Source organism: Haliotis cracherodii, unplaced genomic scaffold (assembly GCF_022045235.1).
Source record: "Haliotis cracherodii isolate W230 unplaced genomic scaffold, xgHalCrac1.p SCAF_10, whole genome shotgun sequence".
NCBI lineage: Eukaryota > Metazoa > Mollusca > Gastropoda > Lepetellida > Haliotidae > Haliotis > Haliotis cracherodii.
The window spans coordinates 2,143,079-2,170,218 of NW_027266265.1; the positions used below are offsets into that span (position 1 = coordinate 2,143,079).

Genomic DNA, 27,140 nt, shown 5'->3' on the forward strand with positions numbered 1-27,140 from the left:
TCCGTCCGTCCATCTGTCACATTTCGTTTCCGGAGAAAAACACGAAAACCATGAGAGATATCTTAACCAAACCTGGCACATAGATAGGTCTAATGATGAACTGGTGCCTTTTGATAGTTTGGGATTTTGGATAAACATACCATTACATTACTAGTATTACATTTTGCACTTACTGTATACCATGCGCATCAATTTAAGCATATATTACAAACCACAATCATACATATCAGTTGCTAGGGCAGAATATAGTTAAAACTTGCTGAGTTTGGAATGTGCACCAAATGATAGATTTTATTAAATACATGTATCTTTTAATTGGGCTTCGTCAGACATTGCTTGGGGTTATGAATTTAATGTACACCAGCTTGCACACTGACAAATAAAGAGACAAGCCACTTCAATAACTAGTGCGTTAACCGTCATGGTGCCTGACCGTCAGCTGGCTTCGCATACCGCTCAGTGCCGCAGTTTCAAAAACGTATGCATTGTAGGACAAGTGTGTCAACGTTCTTATTTCTACATTTGGAATTCGGAACCGAACGCGCAGCGTGAGGTTTCAAATGTTAAATTTAGCGGGGTTAAATATACAGGTAACCTAGCTCTACATTGAAAACACAGTATGTTTATCTCCATACTACTATGACTAAATAAAACGCGAACTCTTTGGTGTTAGCAAATATACTGAGTGAAGCGGCATGGGATGAATCCAGTGTTTTGAGTGGGTTATCGATTTGAATTACGGAATCACCGAACGAAATATGGCGCTGTATATACTCAAGCAGGTTTTTGACACCGTAATACTTCACTCGAACATATGACAGGCATTGAAAGCATATAAGCACGTCAACTTGGTAAGCTAACATGGGGTGGGCATCCCTAAAGAAAACAAGGCAAGCTTTGCAAGGTTTTCGCTCTACATCGCACGTCACCATTATGATGTCATATCGCTCATTGTGGCGCAAAAGATATGACGTCACAGTCGTATACAGAAAAGCGCCAAAATTCCAAGCTTTCTGTTGTCTCCAAAACGTAAATACATCTTTTTTGTAGATTTCTAACGTGTTTTCTGCATGAAATGTTTTGTCACACATCCTTTGAATACTGTAGTAACCGCATCTGTGCATTTTGTAACCTGTAATTGTAGATATAATTATCTAAATATGCCTACCGACAATGACTGAAAATAGTTATTGTACTATTCTATGAATATTAGCTTCCGCGTTGATGCGGTCGTCAAACCAGCTGTTTCAATCAGAGGGGGTTTATTGTAATTTAATAGCCTCTGATTGACCAATCAGAATCGAGTAAATTCCAAATTCATTGTAGAATTTTTAATCATTAATGTCCAAAGAAGGATTTTAATTAACGGTGGTAACCATAACTTGTTCCATCACCTACGGTATTCGGTAATAACATCAACAGTTTAAATCGTAAGTCCCAAGCACGAGAATATGATGCCACACAAGTTCAGTAGCTTGTATGGCCACCATGTGCGTTGACAACTGCCACACAACGCCTCCGCATGGACCTTGTGATGCTTGTGACCACATGATTAGGAAGACAACGCCATTGTTGCTGCAAAATGGTGCCTAGATCTTGCAAATTCTGTGGTTGGTTCTGGAGAGTGCGCAGACTTCTGCCAAGAGCATCCCAGACGTGTTCGATGGGATTGAGGTCGGGAGACCTTGACGGCCAGTCCATGACGTTGACTTCCGCATTCTGAAGGAAATTCCTTGTCAAAATTGCTGTTTGGGGTCTGGCATTGTCGTGTTGGAAGATCAAACCAGGTCCATGTGCTGCCTTAAAAGGCAGAAGTTCTGGTACCAGTACCTGGTCTCAGTAAGCAGCAGCGTTGAGATTGCCACGGATGACAAGAAGCCTGGAACGTGCATTGCCACAGAAAGCACCCCACAACATGACACTTCCGCCTCGAAATCTGTCAACGTCCTGTACACAACACTGGTCGTAACGTTCATGACGGCGCCTCCACACCCTCGCCCTACCATCAACAAATCGAAGATTATATCGGGATTCATCACTGAAGACGACTTGATTCCAATTCCTCTGAGTCCATCGTAAGTGTCGTTGTGCCTACAATTGACGTTGACGTCTGTGTAATTGAGTCAGAATCGGCCCGCAGTATGGCCGTCGTGCGTGAAGGTGAGCAGTTCTCAGGGGGTTTCGAACAGTTTGCGCACTCAGTCTACCCCTAAACAGTTCATTTCTGGTTGATGTAGCCGTCAAAAATCGGTTACGGAGGTGACGTAAGACAATCTGATGATCCTCTGCATGTGACGTCACACGTGGTCGACCTGGCCGAAGGCGATCAGCGGTGGTACCCGTTTGCTGTAGACGCGTCTGTAAATCATTAACAGTCCGTCAACTACAACCCATCATCCTTGCGACTTCAGCTACGGACGTTCCCGTCTGCAACATGCCGATAGCACGTTCACGTTGCACATTTGAAAGGCCTGGCATGACAAATGGCCGTTCAGACTTTTGATTTCTTGTGTTTTTCTTTTTTTAGTTAATGACTGCTAACAAGTATGGCTGAAAACACGTGCAGTAGTATGGTGACCAGTTGCATGTGAAAAAACACTTTTGCCACTGTAGTGCTGTTCACATGTTTTGATCGATTCACCTGCATTCACCTATTATCATTCACATGTCCTTTTTGTGTTAATCCCACCGTAGAAACAGAGTTTCATTTTTGTCTTGAATGTAACTTCTATTCGGATTTAAGTCACTTATTCCTAGTTATTTTCAACGCTGTCCTACAGAGCAAAAGCTTCATAGTTTACTTGTATCTTCTAACACCACAGTGTTCAACAGCATAGGAAAATTCATTTTTCTTGCATTTAAGAAAAGGGAAAAGTTCGTAACCAATGATTAATATGAACATGTAATAAGAGGAAACCACATGTATTTGGGTTGATACTCACTACATATTTAATAATGGCTTCCAATAATTCAGTCCCCAGTGGTCGGGTGAAATAGACGCTTTGTAAACAAGAACCGATGCTTCTTGTAGGATTTACTTTTCTGCTCTACTTTTCAAACTTTATTGTTCATATATGCACTGTAAACAGAATGTATGTACTTATCTACTGTGATAAACTCTTTTGTAAATAAGTACTGATACGTTCCAAAACTTCATTGTTTATTTATGCACTGTAAACAATTTCATATAAAGTAATCGGTTGGGGTAAACCCCTGTGGACAAGAAATGATCTTTTTAGTATGATCTGCTCTATTTTTTTACCATTGGTAGTTTTATATACTCTGTTATCATCTGGCGCTCCATCGTTACAATGGATACCGATTAATGAACAATGTATAATGGGCCGGTGGCCCCCTTACGAAGTCATTCATTCATTCACCTATTATCTGAAGACAATACGAGGTCATTACTGTTTAAATACACAATAAGGGCTCACAATAATAACTGGTCAAAATGTTAAATTTTAGGATTGTGAAGATTTTAATTTGGTTCAGTATATATTTCAGCTCTTTCATTAAGGAAGAAAAACGTCAGGGGGACTGACATCTGACATTTACGAAAGATGGCTGAGCTAAAACAAGCCTTAAAATTGACATCGCTAAATATCGGACATCATTATTATTATAATAATACTAACGTACCATCAACCAAGAGAACGTAGATTTAATCAAAGTCGTTGAAATGTTTTCATTAGCAGTAAATCTAGTTTAAATTTTTTTATTTTCGACCACTCGTAACTCGGGCATGTATATCAGTTAAATACCATCTGTACTCAAGCTATTTGTGTTACATCCAACACATATACACTCGTACTGTACTCAACTACACTGTTTTACACCTGTAAATACGATTGTAACTCTTCCTGTCTTATTTACACCTAAATCTTGAACGAGCTTTGAATATTGAAACTTGTTTATTGTTTATACGGGAACTGTACACGCACAAATCACACTCATTCTTATTTGACACCAAACGCAATTTGAGAAAAAGTTAATATCAATGTTTGAAAATATATACTATTTCTCTCACAGTGAAAATATTAAGCTCACAATAAGTGTGAAAATGTTATGCCGTTAGTAGGTCTTTGTTTTCCGAGCTAAACAGGCCTGAGTTATCCCCCTTTATATACGGACGTAATTGGTGTCAATTTAACTGGGTCCCTGTCTAATCTTAACGCAATAGATATCAAGTACCAGTATAGGGTGAGACGACATGGCATCCCATATATTGTCTGATTCCGAAGAAGTTCCCTTGACACATCAAGAAATCGTAAAAATAATCATGAAGCGGAAACAAGAGAAGACCCGCATCACCTGTTGTGTCACCGGACACCGACATCTCCACAGTCACCAGTGACACCGTGGTAAGAATATAACTTTGATGTGTGTATACCTTAATTACCTATATACTCATTATTACATTTTAGAAACGGAAAAGTAATATTCTAAGAGATATTTATCACGCCTGTTGACCCGCATGCTTCGTCAGCTGGCCTATTCATCTGACCCCACCCTGTTACGACCCTGTTATCGACAATGTCCTCATGTTAAGCTTGTCTATTTTAGATATAACTATTCCCACCACCCTTTGGCTGCAGATCAAGGCTACTTGGCAATATCGGGATCGGGTGGTCAAACATGGTTGATGCATGTCATCGTATCCCAATTGCGCGGATCGAGGAGGTATTTCAAGTGTTTAGTTTTACCATTTGGTTTGGCATCTGCTGCCTTTGTCTTTACAAAGTTAATCCGACAATTGGTGAAATGGTGGCGTTACCTCGGTTACAAGAAAGTGATGTTTCTTGGCGTCGTTTAATAAACTCAACAACAAAAGTTCCTGTGGCACCAATATTTTAGTGTATTTTTCAAACAAGTAAAGTTTGGTTTTCAATATTGTAGTACATGTATGGAATCAAGTCACAAAAACGCAACTGCTACAGAAAAGCATGCATTCCATGCAAACGTTGACTTTTATGCAAGCCCCATGCATTTCACTACCCAAGAATGGGTATAAAAACATGTTCGTTAACGGGATTCCATATGCATGGTTTAGCATCGTGCTGACAACAACCATTCAGAAAAAGAACATTATTCAACATTACGAAATGCCACGCCTGTCCGAAAATGAGCGTCTGCGAGCCATTGGTATGCTTGAAGCATCAAAGGATCGAGTCAACGTAATGTTGCAATACAATTTAACGTCCACAGAAACACTATTTGGTGTTTATGGCGGTCGCATGGTTGTCAGCGTTGTAATCTGTCACGTGTTATACATTACTGAAAACAAGATCTACTCGTGAGTTGTCTGTCGCGCCTGGTTACCAGACCAAAGCTCAACGAAAACAGTCAGATATGGAAAAAGATACGAAAAATTTAATGCTTGATCAAAAGCAACTCCGTTCTTTCAACATGTATCTGTTGCTTTTCAGTAAGCATAATGCAGTCGAGCAGTAATACAGATACATAGTCTGCACTAGTTTCCCCCTGGAGCTGCTCTTTCATTTTCTGTCACATCTGGAGTTAAAAGCGCATGTGATCTCTCTAATTAAATAAATATATGACAAATTCATGTTGATTAATTGATGATCCTGAACTAATGGCTCTATGTTTGTGTGGAAAATACATTAGTTTCACTGCAAAAATAGTGTAACATGTTGATAATGTTACAAACAACATTTTTTGTCATAGGTGCGCTGGAATATCTGGTTGTCAGCTGGTGTTATGGTAGCTTGAGCATACGTGGACCCTGAGTTGGGTTTGGTGGGACAACAGTGAGGTTCTCAGTTTTTGCTACAATTGTTTTTCAGTATGCAGACTTGCCAGGAAGCTTTGATAAGCTGCATCACATAGGGCACATCTCCTACGTTAAGCTGACCATCCGTGAGTTAACTGGAATATTTCTCAAAGCGGCGTGTAAACCAAATCCCTCACTCACTTATTTGTACCACAACTGTATTTTAGTTCATAGTATATTACGGCGTGTCAGCATGTTACAGGAAGGTCAAAAGCGATGCTAAATCCACGCTGGTGTCCTGACAACAAGCCAAGGGTCATAATCAAGGCGAATTCAGGGATTCGAACCCAGGATCAGCTTCGACTCACGTGTACAATCAAGAACAATGAATTGCAGCACAAAACCACAATAGAAATAAAAAAACTGTGCTATTAAGAAGTAAAGTACGTGTACGTCTTGCTTTTTAAATGGATCTGTATTTGTTCAGAAAGCACGCTGTTGTTCATATCGACAGGAGGCGCGTTTTGCATCAGTTATTTCCACTGTAATTGACAGCTGTAGCGTTTCATATTGTTGAAGTACTTAGCTATTGTCAGTACTATGTTCACCAGGTATCAAGCGTTCAGATGTTGACGAGGAGGCAACGAATGGGAAACGACGACCAATTGTCATTAAACTGTTCAATCCTCCGTTGGTGAATTATCAACCCCATCAACACCAGACACCTACAATTGTTGTTACTGTTAATCCTCTATTGTTAATCCCCCACCTGCTATATATATTTTGTACAATGTTCCTCATTCAGTCTTGCTTAACAACGGTATAAGGATCCATACCGAAACGTCGCCTTTACAGTATTAAAGAAGTCGTTATCCATTAAGTGTGTCTACATTGTAAACCTTTGTGTTTTCGTCGTCACCCCAGTCTTTCTGTTGGTAAGTCTTCTTTTTTCCTCACTGAGTGATAACACTGTGTGCACAACTGATGGAGGCTGCTCTCACATCAACTGTACCGGTGTTCACCAACGCTTTGATGACAGGTAAACTCGTTGATCCACGAATCACTATCAATGATGCCAGGTTATCACAAGCTCTATCCAAGTATCGTAACTTTTACACTGTTCCGTGAATACAAGTCTCTGGACAACAATGATGTAATGGTACATGACAATTATCAAACTAATATCAAACATTTTTAAAACAACAGATGATTTCATAGAGCAAAAAAATTAAGACAAATTTTCAAGCCCACTTATTATTTCCATTTTTCCGCCATGACTGCCAGCCTCGTGTGGGGAGGATTCAGACGCCGATATGTTGTGGATGAGAGGACAGACCGCCATGAAGGAAAACTCCAGATTTATTTTCAAGTGATAGTTCAAGATATGTCGGCTTGTCTCTAATAACGGGGGCAGTCGGGTAGCCTCGTGCTCGCTCGTCACGCCGAAGAACCCGGGTTCGATTCCCAACATGGGTACAATGTGTGAAGCCCATTCCTGGTGTCCCTCGCCGTGATAGACTATTGGTAGAAGCAGTATAAAACCATACTCACTCACTAACACTCACTCTATCAACAATCCAGAGCATATGTGTAATCAAACATTCATCCTATTTCATTCACACCCCTTCTCAGCTCAACTTGCCTGTACTCATCCACGAGGGTTCTAAGCGCATGACGTCATTTCCGTCCGAACGTCAATTTAGGCAGTCCTATTTTCAGTAGGATGCTATATATATATATCTAGTATAATTTTGCCCTGAACTATTATGTTAAAGAACGAGGATAAGTTCGTTGGTGGAATACGCCATTGGTGCCAGTTCAACTCGGTAAAGAGAGAAGTTCAATATTTAGATGACTTATACATATCTTTTACATTGTGCGTAAGTTGTCATCGTCCAAAGCGTCTCATGCACTGGGACACACCTTGGTGTATATCGGGAGTTGTAGTTGTCATAAAAGTATATTTGGCCTTCACCTGTGCTTTTCCGTCTTGTCACAGCATGGCATGTCGTAGTGGTGAACGTGGTGGTTATTGAAGCTGTAGTTGTGGCAGTTGTGATTGTGATGGTGGTGGTTGACGTAGTAAGTGTTGTCGTGGATGGTAGTTGTATTAAGTAGGAAAATATTTGGTTCATTACAGGTCTGACAACACAGAATGTTCTTTGTGCCAGCGTTGTAGGTGGGGCATAAAGAGGCTTCACATGACGTACTTGAGTCATCTCCTTGGGGGCATCCGTCTGTTGACAAGGGAAATAATCTAATTAACAATTGTACGAAACAATTATTATCTCTCTTACATAGTTTGAAATCACACAATATATTTTGGGGGCGGTCGGGTAGCCTAGTGGTTAAAGCGTTCGCTCGTCACGCCGATGACCCGGGTTCGATTCCCGACCTGGGTACAATGTGTGAAGCCCATTTCTGGTGTCCCCGCCGTGGTGTTGTTGGAATATTGCTAAAAGCGGCGTAAATCCATACTCACTCACTCACTCAATATATTTGGATATCGTCACTTTACTTTGATTGCGTTGAGTGGACAGGGCTGTTGGTTGCTAAGAACCTTGGTCCGGTCCTTTGGCTGGGATCAGGTGTCAGACAATTGTTGCCATTGAAGTTGGATACGTGCCCTGATACCATTTTGCATCAGTGAGTGAGTGAGTGAGTGAGTGAGTGAGTGAGTGAGTGAGTGAGTGAGTGAGTGAGTGAGTGAGTGAGTGAGTGAGTGAGTGAGTGAGTGAGTGAGTGAGTGGGGTTTTACGCTGTTTTGGCCAGTATTTCAGTTGTATCACGCCGTGTCAGCTAAGTGTGGGAGGAGAGGCCGATGTGATGGAGGTCATAGCCGTGACCTTGACACGGGTATGAGACTGACAAACCTATGATCATAACCAGGACTAATGTGAGATTCGAACACACGACCAGTGAGCCATGGCACGCCCCGAGAGCACCTTAGACTATTGGGTCTCCGTGATAGGACGGTTGTGACGGTACCAGTTTGCAGCAGCATTGCGCCGTGTTGCTGTTGTAATGTTTGTGGTTATACTGGAAATGCTATATGTAGACACGCAACCAACCAGGTCACCAAGTCGTGCCGGCAATCTTATATTCTTCTTGTGATCTGTAATGTTATCGCATTTACTGTACGTTCGTTTTGATTCGGTTTCTGCCTTCGCACTGTTAAAGAATAAGCAATAAGTAACTGAAGGGTATTTTATGAACGATTCAGCGAATCGCTATTCATTTCAAATGTTTTCATCGTCCCAAATCGTGTCGCTTTCGATGATGATCGTTATTACAAATAGATCAGTCATTCATTGACTCAGTTAACTTTGGGCAGTTTACCGCATGAAATGTCCATTATCAAAATCAACATATATACTCTTTATGGCTTGTTTTGCAATCATTATCATGTATAGGAGGAAATCACTGGGTGTCTGACACATGAAGATCCTTGTCGGAATAGGTCTTCAGCAACCCATACTTGCCGTAACAGGCGACTATGCTTGTCGTAGAAGGCGACTAACGGGATCGGGTGGTCAGACTCGCTAACTTGGTTGATGCATGTCATCGTGTTCCGATTGCGTGGATAGATGCTAATGATATTCATCACTAGATTGTCTGGTCAAGCCTCGATTATTTACAGAGCGCCGTCATATAGTTGGAATATTGTTGAGTGCGGCGTTAAATAACAAACAAACAAAACATGTGGTGTCTTTTTCGTGTGAATGACACGCCAACAAGTATCATACTGCTTGTCCAAATTCGCCAGCATTTAGTTTAACAACGGTGGCTGCTCCGTGCTAGCTAACACCAAGTCTCACCAACAGTCGCAAGTGCCCTCGTGTGCGACACACATCTTCCCGCTTCACAAAACTGTAAGAAAAACAAGAATAAACTTGAACGGTATTGGTTTTGATATTTCATGGAATTCACGGCTATCTAATTAGAAGCTTAAATTGTTGAACGTCCTTCTTTTCGGATTGTATCTTGGAGATAGCCACAGTAGGATAAATTGAATATTCAAGTCGGGTAGATTGCTCACAAAGCTTCTTAGCCTGCTTCAACAACCGTTCCGTGAGTGTAGTTATGTTGAATATCGAAACTTGACATAATGGACCCGTGAAGATCCGGGTTAGAATAGGTCTTCGACAACCCATGCTTGCCGTAAAAGGTGACTATGCTTGTCGTAGGAAGCGACTAACGGGATCGGGTGGTCAGGCTCGCTGACTTGGTTGATTCATGTTATCGTATCCCAATGACGTGAATCGATGCTCATGATGTCCATCACTGGATTGTCCGTTCCAGACTCGAATATCTATAGACCAGTGTCATATAGCTGGACTATTGCTGAGAGCGGCGTTAAACAAAGAAAGAGACTTGACATTATGGGGACGCAACACCATCAACACACGCAAGCAACATGTCAGATTATGTTATAAGAACATGTCACCTTTCCATTACCACAGGAGGTTTCGTCGAAAGGAAGGAACTCCCGGCACTGCGTTGGACTTGCAGGATTCAGACATAAGAGTGAGGAGCACATGCTCTCAAAACAATCCACACGTTGCGATGTTGCTTCCTGAAAAACAAAACAAATCACATGTATTACATTTATTATAACATGTTACCCAACGATCTAGTAGTAAACCTACACAAGGACGTATGTAAGACACATGCCTGATAAACTTCGAGTACAATGCTGAGGCACAAAGGTAGCGATGTATACATGAAAACGGTTAACGTGAAGGCATCCTGTTGCAGGTTATAATAAGGTTTCTTTGTATTCTGTTTTAACAATCGAGTTTGCAGACTTGGAAGCATACACGTTTCTTTCCTTTCTGATTTATCAGCATCAGCATCATATCTTTACAATCCATGAATGAATCTCGCAGAATTGACCTACCTACCTACCTACCTACCTACCTACCTACCTACCTACCTACCTACCTACCTACCTACCTACTTACCTACCTACCTACTTTTTCATGTCTATCCTTGTCTATCATAGTAACTCAATCTTCTCTCTCTCTCTCTCTCTCTCTCTCTCTCTCTCTCTCTGAAAGTGAAAGTCTGAAGCAACTAGCGCCACATTCCAATGCTACTTCGGTTGCATATTTCAAAATTCATCATGTTCATACTCGAAAAATGTGGTCGGTATACGTCACGGATGCGTTGGGTATACACGTAATCGTATCTTCCTTGCTACAAATCCTGCCACACCAAGATAATTGTTCAATATTTATTAACAAGATCTACATCCGAGGCGGCAACACGAAGGCGCCTTTAACCACCACAAAACTCTCATATACCCTGCAAAACCTTGACGCTGGACCCAAGAACAACCGACACTGTTGATCAGCATCAAAGAGCTGTCCAGAACCTCCCAGGTGGAAGGCGGGAAGACTGGAACTGTGCCGCGTACAGGCAGCAGACCTGAAATGAGTCGTAATGTCTCTTTGTGTATCATGACAAAACTGGTATGATTACGAGTAAGCACAAAACAGCACTAAAGATTGTTGTCAGTAACTCAAACATGCCCAAATACCAAATTCTCCATTTCGGGTCCCTAAAAGTGACAAACCTCATCAATCCATTGGATTCCTAAAATTTCCTGAGCATCTGCTTATGTCTCCCTATCAAATAGTGATGATACCAGGTGCTTATGTCTCCCTATCAAATAGTGATGACACCAGGTGCTTATGTCTCCCTATCAAATAGTGATGACACCAGGTGCTTATGACTCCCTATCAAATAGTGATGACACCAGGTGCTTATGTCTCCCTATCAAATAGTGATGACACCAGGTGCTTATGACTCCCTATCAAATAGTGATGACACCAGGTGCTTATGACTCCCTATCAAATAGTGATGACACCAGGTGCTTATGACTCCCTATCAAATAGTGATGACACCAGGTGCTTATGACTCCCTATCAAATAGTGATGGTACCAGGTGCTTATGACTCCCTATCAAATAGTGATGACACCAGGTGCTTATGACTCCCTATCAAATAGTGATGAAAACAGGTGCTTATGACTCCCTATTAAATAGTGATGACACCAGGTGCTTATGACTCCCTATCAAATAGTGATGACACCAGGTGCGTATGTCTCCCTATCAAATAGTGATGACACCAGGTGCTTATGACTCCCTATCAAATAGTGATGACACCCGGTGCTTATGACTCTCTATCAAGTAGTGATGACACGGGGTGTCCTCGAAAGGGTGAGCGTATCCTGCCATATCGGGACACATAACAAGACGTTAAGTATATATTATATGTAGGAAATTAATATGTTAAAATGAATGTTTGAAAACCATCGGCGATGCAGTTGTCAGTCCCAGACGCCTTAATGATTTTAAAATGATTAATACTTTCAGAGATTTCCTTTTTCAATATTGTAGAGTAAAGGATGTCGACTGTTTCTTGGTTGAATTCATTATCACCGAGGGCAGTTTGGAACACTGGCAAATCCTCACAATCGGCAATGGAATTTATATCATCTTGATCATTACGGGAAGAAAACAAACAACACTTTGATATGCAAAGTCATGCGATCAGAAAGGAGAAATAGAATGTTGTAAGAAATTAGGCCTACCTCAAGAAGCTGTCAAACTTCGCAATACTGCATGTTGAAAATCGGAACAAGTTATCCAGCAAAGTACCCGGAATTTGGTTTGGCAACACGACAAATGCAGCCATCACAAAGAAGTCGTTATCTTGACACCCGATCTCCCCATCATGGCCAGAGCCCATGCTACAATAAATAATAAAACAAGATTCAGATCCGTTTGGCACAGATTTCATCTCGCAGATATTAAACAAGTAAAGGATCTCATGATTTCAATGGAACATAAATGGTTGGTTGGTTGGTTGCATGGTTGGTTGTGTAACGCCGCACTCAGCAATATTCCACTACATAATAATGCGAGATTGGTTCTTGTGTTCCGAGTTTGTGGTAATTTGACTATCTACATCTGTAAGTATTACATGTGGAATCCTGGTTTTGACAGTTTTGTTGTGGCCTAGTAAACACTCCGTTCTCACGTTTTGTTTGTTTGTTTGCCGCACTCAGTAATATTCCAGCTATATGACGGCGGTTTGTAAATAATCGAGTCTGGACCAGACCATCCAGTGATTGACATCATGAACATCGATCCACGCAATTGGGATACGATGACATGCATCAACCAAGTCAGCGAGCCTGACCACCCGATCCCGTAAGTCGCCTGTTACGACAAGCATAGTCGCCTTTTACGGCAAGCATGGGTTGCTGAAGACTTATTCTACCCCGGATCTTCACGGGTCTCACATTAATCGTCACAACTCTAACAGCTTGGTAACATCATCATCAAGGAGGCGACCTCGGGTTTGACTTTGAAATACAATTGTGTCCCTCTTGACCCAGGACAAGTGCCTGACATGCTCTGTGTGAGGGCCTTGGTGTTAGTCTTTGGGAGCCGGGCCATCCTCATCCCATGCAGAGCCGCAATGGAGTGCTCCGGATCCATATGACAGGGACAGCCCAATGTCAGGGTTCTTAGCAGGGCAAATCAGTACCAGGATGTTCCCACGATTTCCCATAATTCTCTTCTTTTAAATGTCGACGTACGCATGACAAAATTAGGATAGGGTGCCTTCCGCATTAATGTTCCGCGAATACGTTACCTATGGATATATTCGATCGGAATCATTGAATGTGTTACCAGTAGCTTTCTCTTACCTTTCTCCAGGCTTATAAATACAGATATACATGATAAACATGTCTGTAAAATAAGAGTTGAAGTCGACAAAGCATCATAAAGATATTTCAGTACGAAGCAAAATAGTGTGTGAATTAAAACATAAAGATTTGCCAGTGTAGCTTTGCGTCGTTTATATAACAAAACGATGATGGTATTTGAAGTTAACAATTGATACCTATGGCCAAGCTCGTGTGCTGCAATTTTCCCTTCCCAGCTGATGAATTGATTCTCAATAAGGGAAACATCAAACGATCCACACACTGTACCAATGAAGGCAATACCTGAAATAAACGTGATGGACACATGTAAAGTTTCAGCCTATATGTCTATATTTTTTATATTATTTGCTTACAGATGAAGACGATTCACTGAGGACGTAGCATCCTTACTATGACCATCCTTTGTGTTAAGCGATTAATGTATAGCGTCCATTTTATCATAGTGGGCGGTGGGGTAGCTTAGTGGTAATAGCCTACGTTCGACACGCCGAAGACCCGGGTTCGATTCCAGACATGGGTACAATGTGTGAAGCCTATTTCTAGTGACTTCTGTGAGTGAGTGAGTATGGTTTTACGCTGCTTTTAGCAATATTCGAGCAATATCACGGCGGGAGACACCAGAAATGGGCTTCACACATTGTATCCATGACGGGAATCGAACCCGGGTCTTCGGCGTGACGAGCGAACGCTTTAACCACTAGGCTACCCGACCGCCCCCATTTGATAGTGATTCAGGACACATGCTAATGATATAATTGAAATCATACAATGGACATTGCTTTCAGTGGAAATTTCTTTTAATTATGGAATGATTTTGTTGCTTTTGTTGACATGACGAAAATATGTTGTGCCTACCACATAATATCTATATTAAGCGATGAATATGTCCTTATGATATGTCTACACATGAGAGCATTCCGAGCGTTGTTTTAGAAAACAAACACAGAAAACTTTTAGATTGCTTTAAAAATGAATCATAACTATAACTATAACTATAACTATATAACTGTGTATGGGAACAACAGGTATCACAGATGTCATGGTGGTGCAGTGTATCCTTCTTTGTCGGTTTATGACATTTATGAATTATTGTTTTCATGAACTGCTGAGATTGAAGGGGAAATCAGACTTACCAATATTAGGATTCAATATTTTCGTTAGGTATTCGACAAGGCAATATGTATCACGGATGTCATCACTGAGGGATGATGAAACAACTGATAACGATTCTAAGATTACATGGATCTAGTGATCTTTGAGGACTTTTTGAAAGATCGATATTCTCGCAGGTATTTAACCCCACATATAAACATTTGATACTAGTGATTATTTGCAAGTGATATACTAACTCCATACACAGTACAATATTAATACATATATTTTGAAAGTAAATATTGCATCTTTCAATACTTATTAATGGAGACATATGATAAAACATTGATCAGACTAATAACCAAATACTATATTGTTATTTTCAAAAACATAACATTTACACCACTTTATATGAAGCAAGGTTACTTTGTTCAGTGAGTATACATACTCCGTATAACGCCTTACCTAGAACGGATCCACCAGATGAAGCTGTCCACATGTCGTACCTTCAGTTAAAACCACACATGGTATTGACACAAAGATTACTGAGAAGTCGATTATCGTATTTCAGTATTAGATTAGCTTGCAAAGTTTGAGGGAGTTATTAACAGCGATACAGTGATACTTTCTTGTACACTAACACTCGTCAACACGCAAACTGCATCATTAAAGAATATAGTGAGAGGAGGTTGTGATTCCCCCCGCACTATTAAGTCGAGATGTGAGGTATCGAAATAACTGCTGTGTCAGATAAATAATATCATGGCACAACATACGTGTAGCGGCCATAAGATTTCCGAGTCCCGTGATGGGATTGGAACCACGGGCCTTCTGATCAGATGTCGGACGCCTTGTCCACATGACCAAAGAGGTTAACCCCGTCAGCATGCTCACAAGGTAAGGATGTCATCTGTGGGATGACTCCACGCCCTGCTTCATGCTCCCCCGTCAACAGAAGGCACGTCCCAGGCCGCATGGTAGGGTACTGGGGCTTATTTTGCCCAAATCGAATATGAACGTACTCAGCCCCACGCTGGGTGCCAATGTAGCGTGATGGGATTCGAACCACGGATCTTCTGATCAGATGTCGGACGACTTGTCCACATGACCAAAGAGGTTAACCCCGTCTGCATGCTGACAAGGTGAGGATGTCATCTGTGGGATGACCACGCCCTGCTACATACGCAATACACAATCTGCCACATCACCTGCACACAGGTGTGGCCTGTACATCCAAATCAGATTGTTAAAGAGCTGTCATTCACTTATTGCCATATTAAAGAAACTCTTAGAAAAGATAACAGTGGATTCCACAAATGGATTTATTTGGGCTTAGTTTGAGCATTCCAGTTTAATGTGGACCTCGGAAAACCAAATACAAGTACTTTACATACAGAATGGGGGTGAGGCTTACCCTGTAAAGGCCATGGCATGGTCGCCCCGGGGTGCGGCTTGCTGCTCAACAAGCACACGGCGATGACTCCTGAAGTCATGAATAGCTGCTGTTGCGTCGATGGACCCGTCGGTCCGGACGTTGTTTTCTGACCACGGTGAGTCCCCTGGGGACTGTGAGTGCATGAGTAAGTCTTTAAACGACGCTTTGGGCAGTGTTTCAATAATACCACGACGTGTCAGCTCGATACTGGAGAAGGCCCGCATTGGTGCAGTTGAGGGTGGGTGGTGGAGGGGGTGGGGGGCGGAAGCGAATATAGTATTATGCCTCTTATTGCTATATCTAGCCGGTAATTGATTTGTTAATATACTCCAAATAAGTTTTTACTTTAAAGTTTACACGATATACGGCTTTTTCACTGGACGAGTGGGCGGTCGCATGACCGAGAATGTGACGTTCATGAGTGGTTGAACGACACAATTTAATGTCCCTACGTTTTTCACGTGACCGTGTTCTTTAAATGACGTACACATTGAACTATTTCCACGTTCCTGGGGGAACCCTGCGCATTCCCTAGCACGAATACATAGAGATGCGTTCTTTCTGATCCATTAGATTCTTTAATCTCGAACTCAGCGTAAACATGAAGTTACACGTACTAAATACATTTGTGTATAGTTCTAGGCCTATATCTTTTGAAGTAAGAAATTGTGGAAAACAATTATAAGAATTGACTTTCACTTTGCGTGAGTTTATTGGAGTAGGAACCGTTACAGAGCGAGGGCCAAACTTTGTATGAAGGTTCATACTCCAATGAGCTCACACAAAGTGACAGTCAATTCTCAAGTTTCATGTCTGGGAACACAGACGCCACATTTTCCCGAGAAGTGAGTGAGTGAGTGAATATGGTTTTACGCCGCTTTTAGCAATATTCCAGCAATATCTCGGCGGGGGACACCAGAACTGGGCTTCACACATTGTACCCATGTCGGGAATTGAACCCGGGTCTTCGGCGTGACGAGCGAACGCTTTAACCACCAGGCTACCCGACCGCCCCCTTTCCCGAGAAGATTTACTCTTCTCACACTTGCCCAAATCTGACGATCCGGGTTTGATTCCCATGTTAATCCTCATTTGTGCGTCTATGATCGTGGCTCTTACCAAAGTATACGTCTGTGATATGCGTCATCTTGGTTTTCCCTCCCAAATTAAAACCGCACGCCGTCATGTAACAGAGATACTGTTCAAAGCACCACTCACTCACTCACTCACTCACTCACTCACTCACTCACTCACTCGCAAAGACGCAACAAAAGAATCCGACATACCGTCGCTATGACAAGACTTAAAGCTTTGACAATGATGTTTATATCTGGGTTATCTTCAACGATTGTTCCGTATGTCAACGTCATCTGTAAATATACAAACAAAACTTAGCAGACTAATATTTATACCATTAGCTTTAAGACATGTACACTTACAATTTTGTCTTAATTTTGTACATACAGAATTACACTTGTCCTTTTATTACAATTATGTTATTATGCACCAGCTGAAGTGGTGGTTTCCCTACAACACTGTATAGTGATGATATCCCGTCATACCAATACTGCAGTCGAAGAATATTCCAACTATATGGCGGTGGCCTGTAGAAATCTCTGTCCCCGAGAAATAGGATATTGATGAAATGACGCATTGACCCACGTCATCGAGCCTGACCAACAGATCCACATATCCTCCTAATCGGCTTCGGTTTCAATTTTTCCATGGCAACATTAAATAGTTGAGCTAACTTGCGATGCACATTGATGATATTGTTCACCCTCTGCACTGGTGAGTGAGTGAGTTAAAGTTTAACGTCACATCGGCAATATGTCAGCCATATCGTTCTGCACCGGTGAGGATTCCGGGATACAATAAGTCCTCAGTGTCCCTTCGTGTCTCTGGATGGGCTGGTTACATTCTAGGACCAGGCGGATTGTATGTCATCGTAAACCATGGGGACTCCGGGCAGGAAGAGGCATCTTGATCGGTGACTTGGTTGAGGGCGTGTCAACGTACCCCTTAGACGTGGATCGTTGCTCATGATATCAGTCACTGAATTGCCTGCTTTAAACTTGATTATTTACAGGCCGCCGAAATAGAGCTGGGATATTGCTGAGAGCAGTGTTAAACAAGAAACAAACGAATAATATCGATAATATATTGAACTACGGATAATCACGACCTCCAGTTTACGACTTTTCAATACAACTTTGACATCATATGCTCACGATTGACAAGATCTAGCCACACACCCATCAGGCTGTATACATGAGGGTGTGGCGTTACGGAACACACACGCGCGTATATGATCCTTCCCTGACGGAGTGAATCGATGCTCATAGTGTCAACCACTTGTTTACCTGGTCCAGATTCGATTTCGATATAGGGGGCTGTGATATAGGTGGTATATTATAGACTGTATGAAAGAATAAACACACACACACACACACGCACGCACGCGCGCACACACACACACACACACACATGTTTGCAACATAGATACCGATATTTTGTTTGGGAATATGTCTTACAAATTCCGCGACCGTCGCATACCAGAGAGCCATATAAGATGTCGTGTCTGGTATTGACGTCAGACCAAACCGTTGTTGGAAGCTGAAACAGAGGATAAGTATGGAAACATTCAAGTCTCGATATTCCAATGGACGAGAACGGAAAATATCCTAAATTTGTTATTCTAAAATTCTAGCAGGTACGTACGCTTAGGCTGAAAGGAATGAAGAAAGCTGTTTTGTATTGAAGCTTTAAGCAACTCTGTGACCGCAGGTGAGTTGTAACCATATGGTTTTGTATAGCTGCTATTTACATTCCCGTAGAGACCCGTGAAGATTCCGGGGTAGAATAGGTCTTCAGCAACCCATACTTGCCGTAAAAGGCGACTATGCTTGTCGTAAAAGGCGACTAACGTGATCGGGTGGTCAGGCTCGCTGACTTGGTTGATACATGTCATCGATCCCAATTGCGAGGATCGATGCTCATGATGTCAATCACTGGATTGTCTGGTCCAGCTCGATTATTTTACAGACCGCCGTCATATAGCTGGAATATTGCTGAGTGCGGCGTTAAACAACAAACAAACAAACAAAACATTCCCTTAGAACTTCAGCTTAGGTCAAAGACGTGCAATTACTCATGTTCAAATATCATATAAATGCCCCCCACCCCCCCCTTCTCCCTCAACCCGCCACACACACCAATGGCCACTCAGTCCATGGCACACCCACGCTCGACTCACCGGTGCCACCCGCCACAAACCACACCTGGCTTCATCCGGGCACCTGTGTGCCAAATCCGGAGCTTACCATGTACCACTTTCAGTGTTCCATTCACACACTTTTCACCACTTTTTCGCTTTTACGCCGAAGGGAATCTGTTTCTACAACTATTCGAGACAGATCATTCTATGCGTTGACGTTTATATTATGCATATAGTGTTATTGAAAGTCCCAAACATGCACGCGTTGAAATGAGCGGGATTGTAGGATTGTGGTTAAAGCGTTCGATCGTCACGCCGAAGACCCGGGTTTGATTCCCCCCTCGGTACAATGTGTGAAGCCCATTTGTGGTGTTCCCCGCCCTGATATGTTCCCCGCCCTGGAATGTTGCTAAAAGCAGCGTAAAACACACTCACTCACTTACTTACTTACTTACTTGGTGAAGTCCTTGTAATCTGTGTGCATCACAAGTTCCACTGTGTAAATGTGCGTGGTCTCGCGCGATGAAGGGGGTGTAACAGTTCCCACTTCTGAAACAACTTGTATTGACATAAACCAGATAAACATGTATGTATTGATAATACTATACTTTATGTAATATTAACACTCCACATCAAATGTGCTTCAAGTACTTGAGGATACACTGTTGGTCTAGTTCGCTGTACAAAGTCCCGCCCCTTAGGTGTGACAGAAACCTATGGTTGTGGGTTCGAATCCCGGCGGGCTTGATTATGTTTCTTATTTTGTTACAACCATGATCGTTGGTGCCACCAAAGTAGTAAACGTCAAAAACATGCATCCTCCTCCATCACGTCGTGATGTAACAGAAATACTGCAGCCTCCCCATCACGCCGTGATGTAACAGAAATACTGCAGCCTCCCCATCACGCCGTGATGTAACAGAAATACTGCAGCCTCCCCATCACGCCGTGATGTAACAGAAATACTGCAGCCTCCCCATCACGCCGTGATGTAACAGAAATACTGTTCAAACTGGCTCGAACTCCACTCTCTCACTCACTCACAATGTATTTAGCTTTTACCACTGAGTATGTTGGAAGTATTTTTGATGAGGAAATCCGATGTGCGTACTGCAGGTTCCTCCACTGTTCTCATGACGTGGATGTGGGCGTGGTCGGCTCTGTTTGTAGCTGCGGGCCACAGGCGGTACTGGCGACCATGGAGAAGAAGTGAGCCCATCTGCCATTAAAATGAAATGCTTGACACTTGAAGAAACATCAACATCAACACGAGTTCCCCACATGAGTACAATGTGTGAAGCCCATTTCTGATGTTCCCCCGCCTTGATATTGCTGACGTATTGCTAAAAGCGGTGTAAAACCACACTCACTCACTTTTGACAACAGTATCACAGTATAAAAACCTATTGTCTATTTTGTCATGAGTGGCAAATTCTGATTTTATCGAAGAGGGATCCAGGATATTTTATTTTTCTGGCGCATAACAGCCCCAAAAATGTCTATTGCACTTCTTTCATTCAACATCGGCCTAACCATTGCATTATATTATAATTGGTGTGCAGGAAATCAGCATGAAAGTACTTGGTACTCATGCACTACTTACAATATCGAACTGACCATCCGTCTCTCGTCTACACGCAAACGCTCCTTTGTGTTTTATATCCCTGTAGATTCCACAGTGCTGAAACCATACAGAATAGTATACGTCACACACATGTACTATACACGCATGCACAATACTATATCGTGTTTCAGAAACCTGACACACAGTGCTGTTCATCACAATTGGAGAATGAAAATACCTAGACATGAGTGAATTCACGACCTGTAATCTAGTTATAACTAGGAGGGAAACAGAGATTTTGTTCATACCCATGAGCATAGAATAGTGAACTGATTGGAACCTTGATCAGATCTCTACAGTGAGTTATGTCCCCTTAGTCCCGTGTGGATGTCGTATACTGAAATGCTACCAGTAGAAGCGTTTGTCCTGTGAATGGGCGCCTGAAGTCGACATTGGAATTACTAACTATAGGAAAATGAACACTGGAACATCTGATTTCTGTGTCATGTAAACGAACGTTAACCGGCAGTTCCGAACGGAGAAAGAATGATCAAACATACACTCGTCGTGTTTCGTCGCCCACAGGTACACTATCAAAGGAACATTGATGTTTGTTTTGAGTTTACTTTGCTCAGATTGAAACTTCGATAGGCAGCCGACCCTGCTTACAACATATGAGTATAAAAAATACTAATTGTATTTCAAGGATATTTCATAACTGGATCAAGGGTCGCCAAGGGTTGACCTGATTGACTTCTTTAGAGGGTGTGTCAGGTATTGACTGAGAGACTGGATGAGGGGTCGCCAAGGGTTGGCCTGATTGACTGCTATAGAGGGTGTGTCAGGTATTGACTGAGAGACTGGATGAGGGGTCGCCAAGGGTTGGCCTGATTGACTGCTATAGAGGGCGTGTCATGTATTGACTGAGAGACTGGATGAGGGGTCGCCAAGGGTTGGCCTGATTGACTGCTATAGAGGGCGTGTCAGGTATTGACTGAGAGACTGGATGAGGGGTCGCAAAGGGTTGGCCTGATTGACTGCTATAGAGGGCGTGTCAGGTATTGACTGAGAGACTGGATGAGGGGTCGCAAAGGGTTGGCCTGATTGACTGCTATAGAGGGCGTGTCAGGTATTGACTGAGAGACTGGATGAGGGGTCGCAAAGGGTTGGCCTGATTGACTGCTATAGAGGGCGTGTCAGGTATTGACTGAGAGACTGGATCAGGGGTCGCAAAGGGTTGGCCTGATTGACTGCTATAGAGGGCGTGTCAGGTATTGACTGAGAGACTGAATCAGAGATGTGGCCACATTTCGCCGAGGTCGCCATTGGCTCACCTCGTTCAGCGGCTGACTGCGTGTCGCGGTGTAGTTGCCTCCGGTGTTGTGGATGCTGTACACGGGCATGTTGACTGTGTTGACTGGACTGAGAGTTAGGTTCAGCTCCATGGCTCCCTGCAGTGTATGGAGCATCAGGTGGAGCCTCACAGGCATGCCCGTTGACGACCTGACAGGTCCTGACGTGTCGATCGTACTCACCCATGACAATTCTTAAAATATTGAACATCAATTGCCGTGTACTTTAATACATGCATCGCAACTTCATAGAAATAGTGCTCCGTATATTGACTATATATAATCAATGATTTAACTTAACTACATTAAAAAAGGGTATTAGTACTAACAATATTGAGACAGACAGATATCGACTCTGCCAAACATACAGATTGATGTAAACACTAAGAGGCTGTCTTTTTATAGTATACATCTGTATAACACATCTACACAGTTGTATGTATTTATACTCGTGTAGCTAGGGTTATAATGATGTACATGAGACAGCTACACAGTTGTATGTGTGTATACCCGTGTAGCTAGGGTTATAATGATGTACATGAGACAGCTACACAGTTGTATGTATTTATACTCGTGTAGCTAGGGTTATAATGATGTACATAAGACAGCTACACAGTTGTATGTGTGTATACTCGTGTAGCTAGGGTTATAATGATGTACATGAGACAGCTACACAGTTGTATGTATTTATACTCGTGTAGCTAGGGTTATAATGATGTACATAAGACAGCTACACAGTTGTATGTATTTATACTCGTGTAGCTAGGGTTATAATGATGTACATAAGACAGCTACACAGTTGTATGTGTGTATACTCGTGTAGCTAGGGTTATAATGATGTACATAAGACAGCTACACAGTTGTATGTATTTATACTCGTGTAGCTAGGGTTATAATGATGTACATAAGACAGCTACACAGTTGTATGTATTTATACTCGTGTAGCTAGGGTTATAATGATGTACATAAGACAGCTACACAGTTGTATGTATTTATACTCGTGTAGCTAGGGTTATAATGATGTACATAAGACAGCTACACAGTTGTGTGTGTGTGTATACTCGTGTAGCTAGGGTTATAATGATGTACATAAGACAGCTACATAGTTGTATGTGTGTATACTCGTGTAGCTAGGGTTATAATGATGTACATAAGACAGCTACACAGTTGTATGTATTTATACTCGTGTAGCTAGGGTTATAATGATGTACATAAGACAGCTACACAGTTGTATGTATTTATACTCGTGTAGCTAGGGTTATAATGATGTACATGAGACAGCTACACAGTTGTATGTATTTATACTCGTGTAGCTAGGGTTATAATGATGTACATAAGACAGCTACACAGTTGTATGTGTGTATACCCGTGTAGCTAGGGTTATAATGATGTACATGAGACAGCTACACAGTTGTGTGTGTGTGTACACTTGTGTAGCTAGGGTTATAATGATGTACATGAGACAGCTACACAGTTGTATGTATTTATACTCGTGTAGCTAGGGTTATAATGATGTACATGAGACAGCTACACAGTTGTATGTATTTATACTCGTGTAGCTAGGGTTATAATGATGTACATAAGACAGCTACACAGTTGTATGTATTTATACTCGTGTAGCTAGGGTTATAATGATGTACATGAGACAGCTACACAGTTGTATGTGTGTATACTCGTGTAGCTAGGGTTATAATGATGTACATAAGACAGCTACACAGTTGTATGTATTTATACTCGTGTAGCTAGGGTTATAATGATGTACATAAGACAGCTACACAGTTGTGTGTGTGTGTACACTTGTGTAGCTAGGGTTATAATGATGTACATGAGACAGCTACACAGTTGTATGTGTGTATACTCGTGTAGCTAGGGTTATAATGATGTACATAAGACAGCTACACAGTTGTATGTATTTATACTTGTGTAGCTAGGGTTATAATGATGTACATAAGACAGCTACACAGTTGTATGTATTTATACTCGTGTAGCTAGGGTTATAATGATGTACATAAGACAGCTACACAGTTGTATGTATTTATACTTGTGTAGCTAGGGTTATAATGATGTACATAAGACAGCTACACAGTTGTATGTATTTATACTCGTGTAGCTAGGGTTATAATGATGTACATAAGACAGCTACACAGTTGTATGTATTTATACTTGTGTAGCTAGGGTTATAATGATGTACATAAGACAGCTACACAGTTGTGTGTGTGTGTACACTTGTGTAGCTAGGGTTATAATGATGTACATAAGACAGCTACACAGTTGTGTGTGTGTGTATACTCGTGTAGCTAGGGTTATAATGATGTACATAAGACAGCTACACAGTTGTATGTGTGTATACTCGTGTAGCTAGGGTTATAATGATGTACATAAGACAGCTACACAGTTGTATGTATTTATACTCGTGTAGCTAGGGTTATAATGATGTACATAAGACAGCTACACAGTTGTATGTATTTATACTCGTGTAGCTAGGGTTATAATGATGTACATAAGACAGCTACACAGTTGTATGTATTTATACTCGTGTAGCTAGGGTTATAATGATGTACATAAGACAGCTACACAGTTGTATGTATTTATACTCGTGTAGCTAGGGTTATAATGATGTACATAAGACAGCTACACAGTTGTATGTATTTATACTCGTGTAGCTAGGGTTATAATGATGTACATGAGACAGCTACACAGTTGTATGTATTTATACTCGTGTAGCTAGGGTTATAATGATGTACATGAGACAGCTACACAGTTGTATGTGTGTATACTCGTGTAGCTAGGGTTATAATGATGTACATAAGACAGCTACACAGTTGTATGTATTTATACTCGTGTAGCTAGGGTTATAATGTTGTACATGAGACAGCTACGCAGTTGTATGTATTTATACTCGTGTAACTAGGGTTATAATGATGTACATGAGACAGCTACACAGTTGTATGTGTGTATACTCGTGTAGCTAGGGTTATAATGATGTACATAAGACAGCTACACAGTTGTATGTATTTATACTCGTGTAGCTAGGGTTATAATGATGTACATGAGACAGCTACACAGTTGTATGTATTTATACTCGTGTAGCTAGGGTTATAATGATGTACATGAGACAGCTACACAGTTGTATGTGTGTATACTCGTGTAGCTAGGGTTATAATGATGTACATACGACAGCTACACAGTTGTATGTATTTATACTCGTGTAGCTAGGGTTATAATGATGTACATGAGACAGCTACACAGTTGTATGTATTTATACTCGTGTAGCTAGGGTTATAATGATGTACATGAGACAGCTACACAGTTGTATGTGTGTATACTCGTGTAGCTAGGGTTATAATGATGTACATAAGACAGCTACGCAGTTGTATGTATTTATACTCGTGTAGCTAGGGTTATAATGATGTACATAAGACAGCTACACAGTTGTATGTATTTATACTCGTGTAGCTAGGGTTATAATGATGTACATGAGACAGCTACACAGTTGTATGTATTTATACTCGTGTAGCTAGGGTTATAATGATGTACATGAGACAGCTACACAGTTGTATGTGTGTATACTCGTGTAGCTAGGGTTATACTGATGTACATAAGACAGCTACGCAATAAATCACAAATTGCAATGCAGGACAAAGCTTGTTTTTTCTCGATGAAGCATTGTTCTATCATGACGTCATTTCTGGAGATTCGAATGTGCCCTTGCAGCTTGATGACGCCCTATATTGGACGACTTTATTTTTTAGAGGGAAGGGTCCAGTTAGTCGTTCCCAATAGATTTAGCTGGGATACACAGAAAAACGCAGTGGCCGAACAATTGCATCCAAAAGTGGGACAGATATGACGATCGGTATTTGGAGAAAGGGTACAGATAATCGACGTTAGGATTTTCAGAACATGCAGGAAATACCAAACTTAACACACCTGTTCATAAAATGGACTTGTTCCACGTTGTCGAGGTCGGGTTCTATTCAGGGCGTCGTCATTATTAAAATTAAGCTAACTATTTTTTAAAGTTTGTACATTTTATCAAATCCTTTAAGAGGCTGTACATAATTTTGATATCGCATATAAGAAATAAACGATTCGGTTGGTATATTCTCCGTTTAGTGTTTTATTGTACCATAACAACGTCGTTTATTTCAAATAAATGAATGAATGAATGAATAAATAAATGAATGAATGAATGAATGAATGAATACATACGCACACACATACATACATACATACATACATACATACATACATACATACATACATACATACATACATACATACATACATACATACATACATACATACATACATACATACATACATACATACATGAATGAATGAATGAATGAATAAATAAATAAATAAATAAATAAATAAATAAATAAATTTGTCATTTGGGATTAATATGAGTCAAACGCTGTATTTATATCTTAACCCCACATGACAACAGCCTCGTGGTTATATATGTGAGTGACAGTGGACATACGTATGTAGAAACAAGTACTTGCGATATCCAGCCTACCTTTTATTTCACGGATACTGTCCCCGAAGAACACTGGTCGAGCTCCCCCTAAGCACAGGAGGACCAGCACACACCTCCACATCACTGATGACGTGTGACAGGAAGACTGTGCGTGGCTAGAGATCACACAATTACACATCAGATATGGATTTCACGCCTAAATTGCTTCACGACCTGGAGCAATATAGATACGATGATCTTTCATCTCGATAATTGTCGGAGGCATTCCTTTGTTTGTTTGTGTTCATCTGTACCGACTGTCTGATGAGTAATACACTGATTCCTTGTAGAAGATGTAACTGTAGAGTACAGTGAGGAATAATGTTTGTACAACAATTATAAGTTATTAAACAACGTTTGACAGACATATAAGGTTATTGTAAATTATATAAATGTAAATAGTAAATATCAAATGTATCAAAAAATACTTTCAATTTTGACAAGTTTCTCTTGGTGTTGGGGGCACGGGTGGCCCAGTC

At 41.3% G+C, this 27,140-nt stretch overlaps 2 protein-coding genes across 2 annotated transcripts; both read right to left on the reverse strand.

Annotated features, from left to right (window-relative positions):
* Positions 1 to 7,705: 7,705 nt before the first annotated feature.
* On the reverse strand, positions 7,706 to 12,488 carry LOC139444990 (A disintegrin and metalloproteinase with thrombospondin motifs 5-like). Its single transcript, XM_071226030.1, has 5 exons — positions 12,331 to 12,488; positions 11,041 to 11,164; positions 10,182 to 10,310; positions 9,553 to 9,604; positions 7,706 to 7,971 (listed from the first exon to the last, which is right to left on the reverse strand). Exons 1-5 carry the CDS (start codon positions 12,486 to 12,488, stop codon positions 7,706 to 7,708), a joined length of 729 nt encoding a protein of 242 aa, XP_071082131.1.
* A 2,915-nt stretch (positions 12,489 to 15,403) lies between these two features.
* On the reverse strand, positions 15,404 to 26,743 carry LOC139444588 (uncharacterized). The gene is made up of 9 exons (XM_071225490.1): positions 26,662 to 26,743; positions 22,119 to 22,330; positions 20,824 to 20,901; positions 20,283 to 20,439; positions 19,676 to 19,769; positions 18,538 to 18,619; positions 17,290 to 17,373; positions 15,983 to 16,134; positions 15,404 to 15,644 (listed from the first exon to the last, which is right to left on the reverse strand). The coding sequence occupies exons 1-9, from the start codon at positions 26,741 to 26,743 to the stop codon at positions 15,404 to 15,406; spliced, it is 1,182 nt and encodes a 393-aa protein (XP_071081591.1).
* Between the last annotated feature and the right edge of the window lie 397 nt (positions 26,744 to 27,140).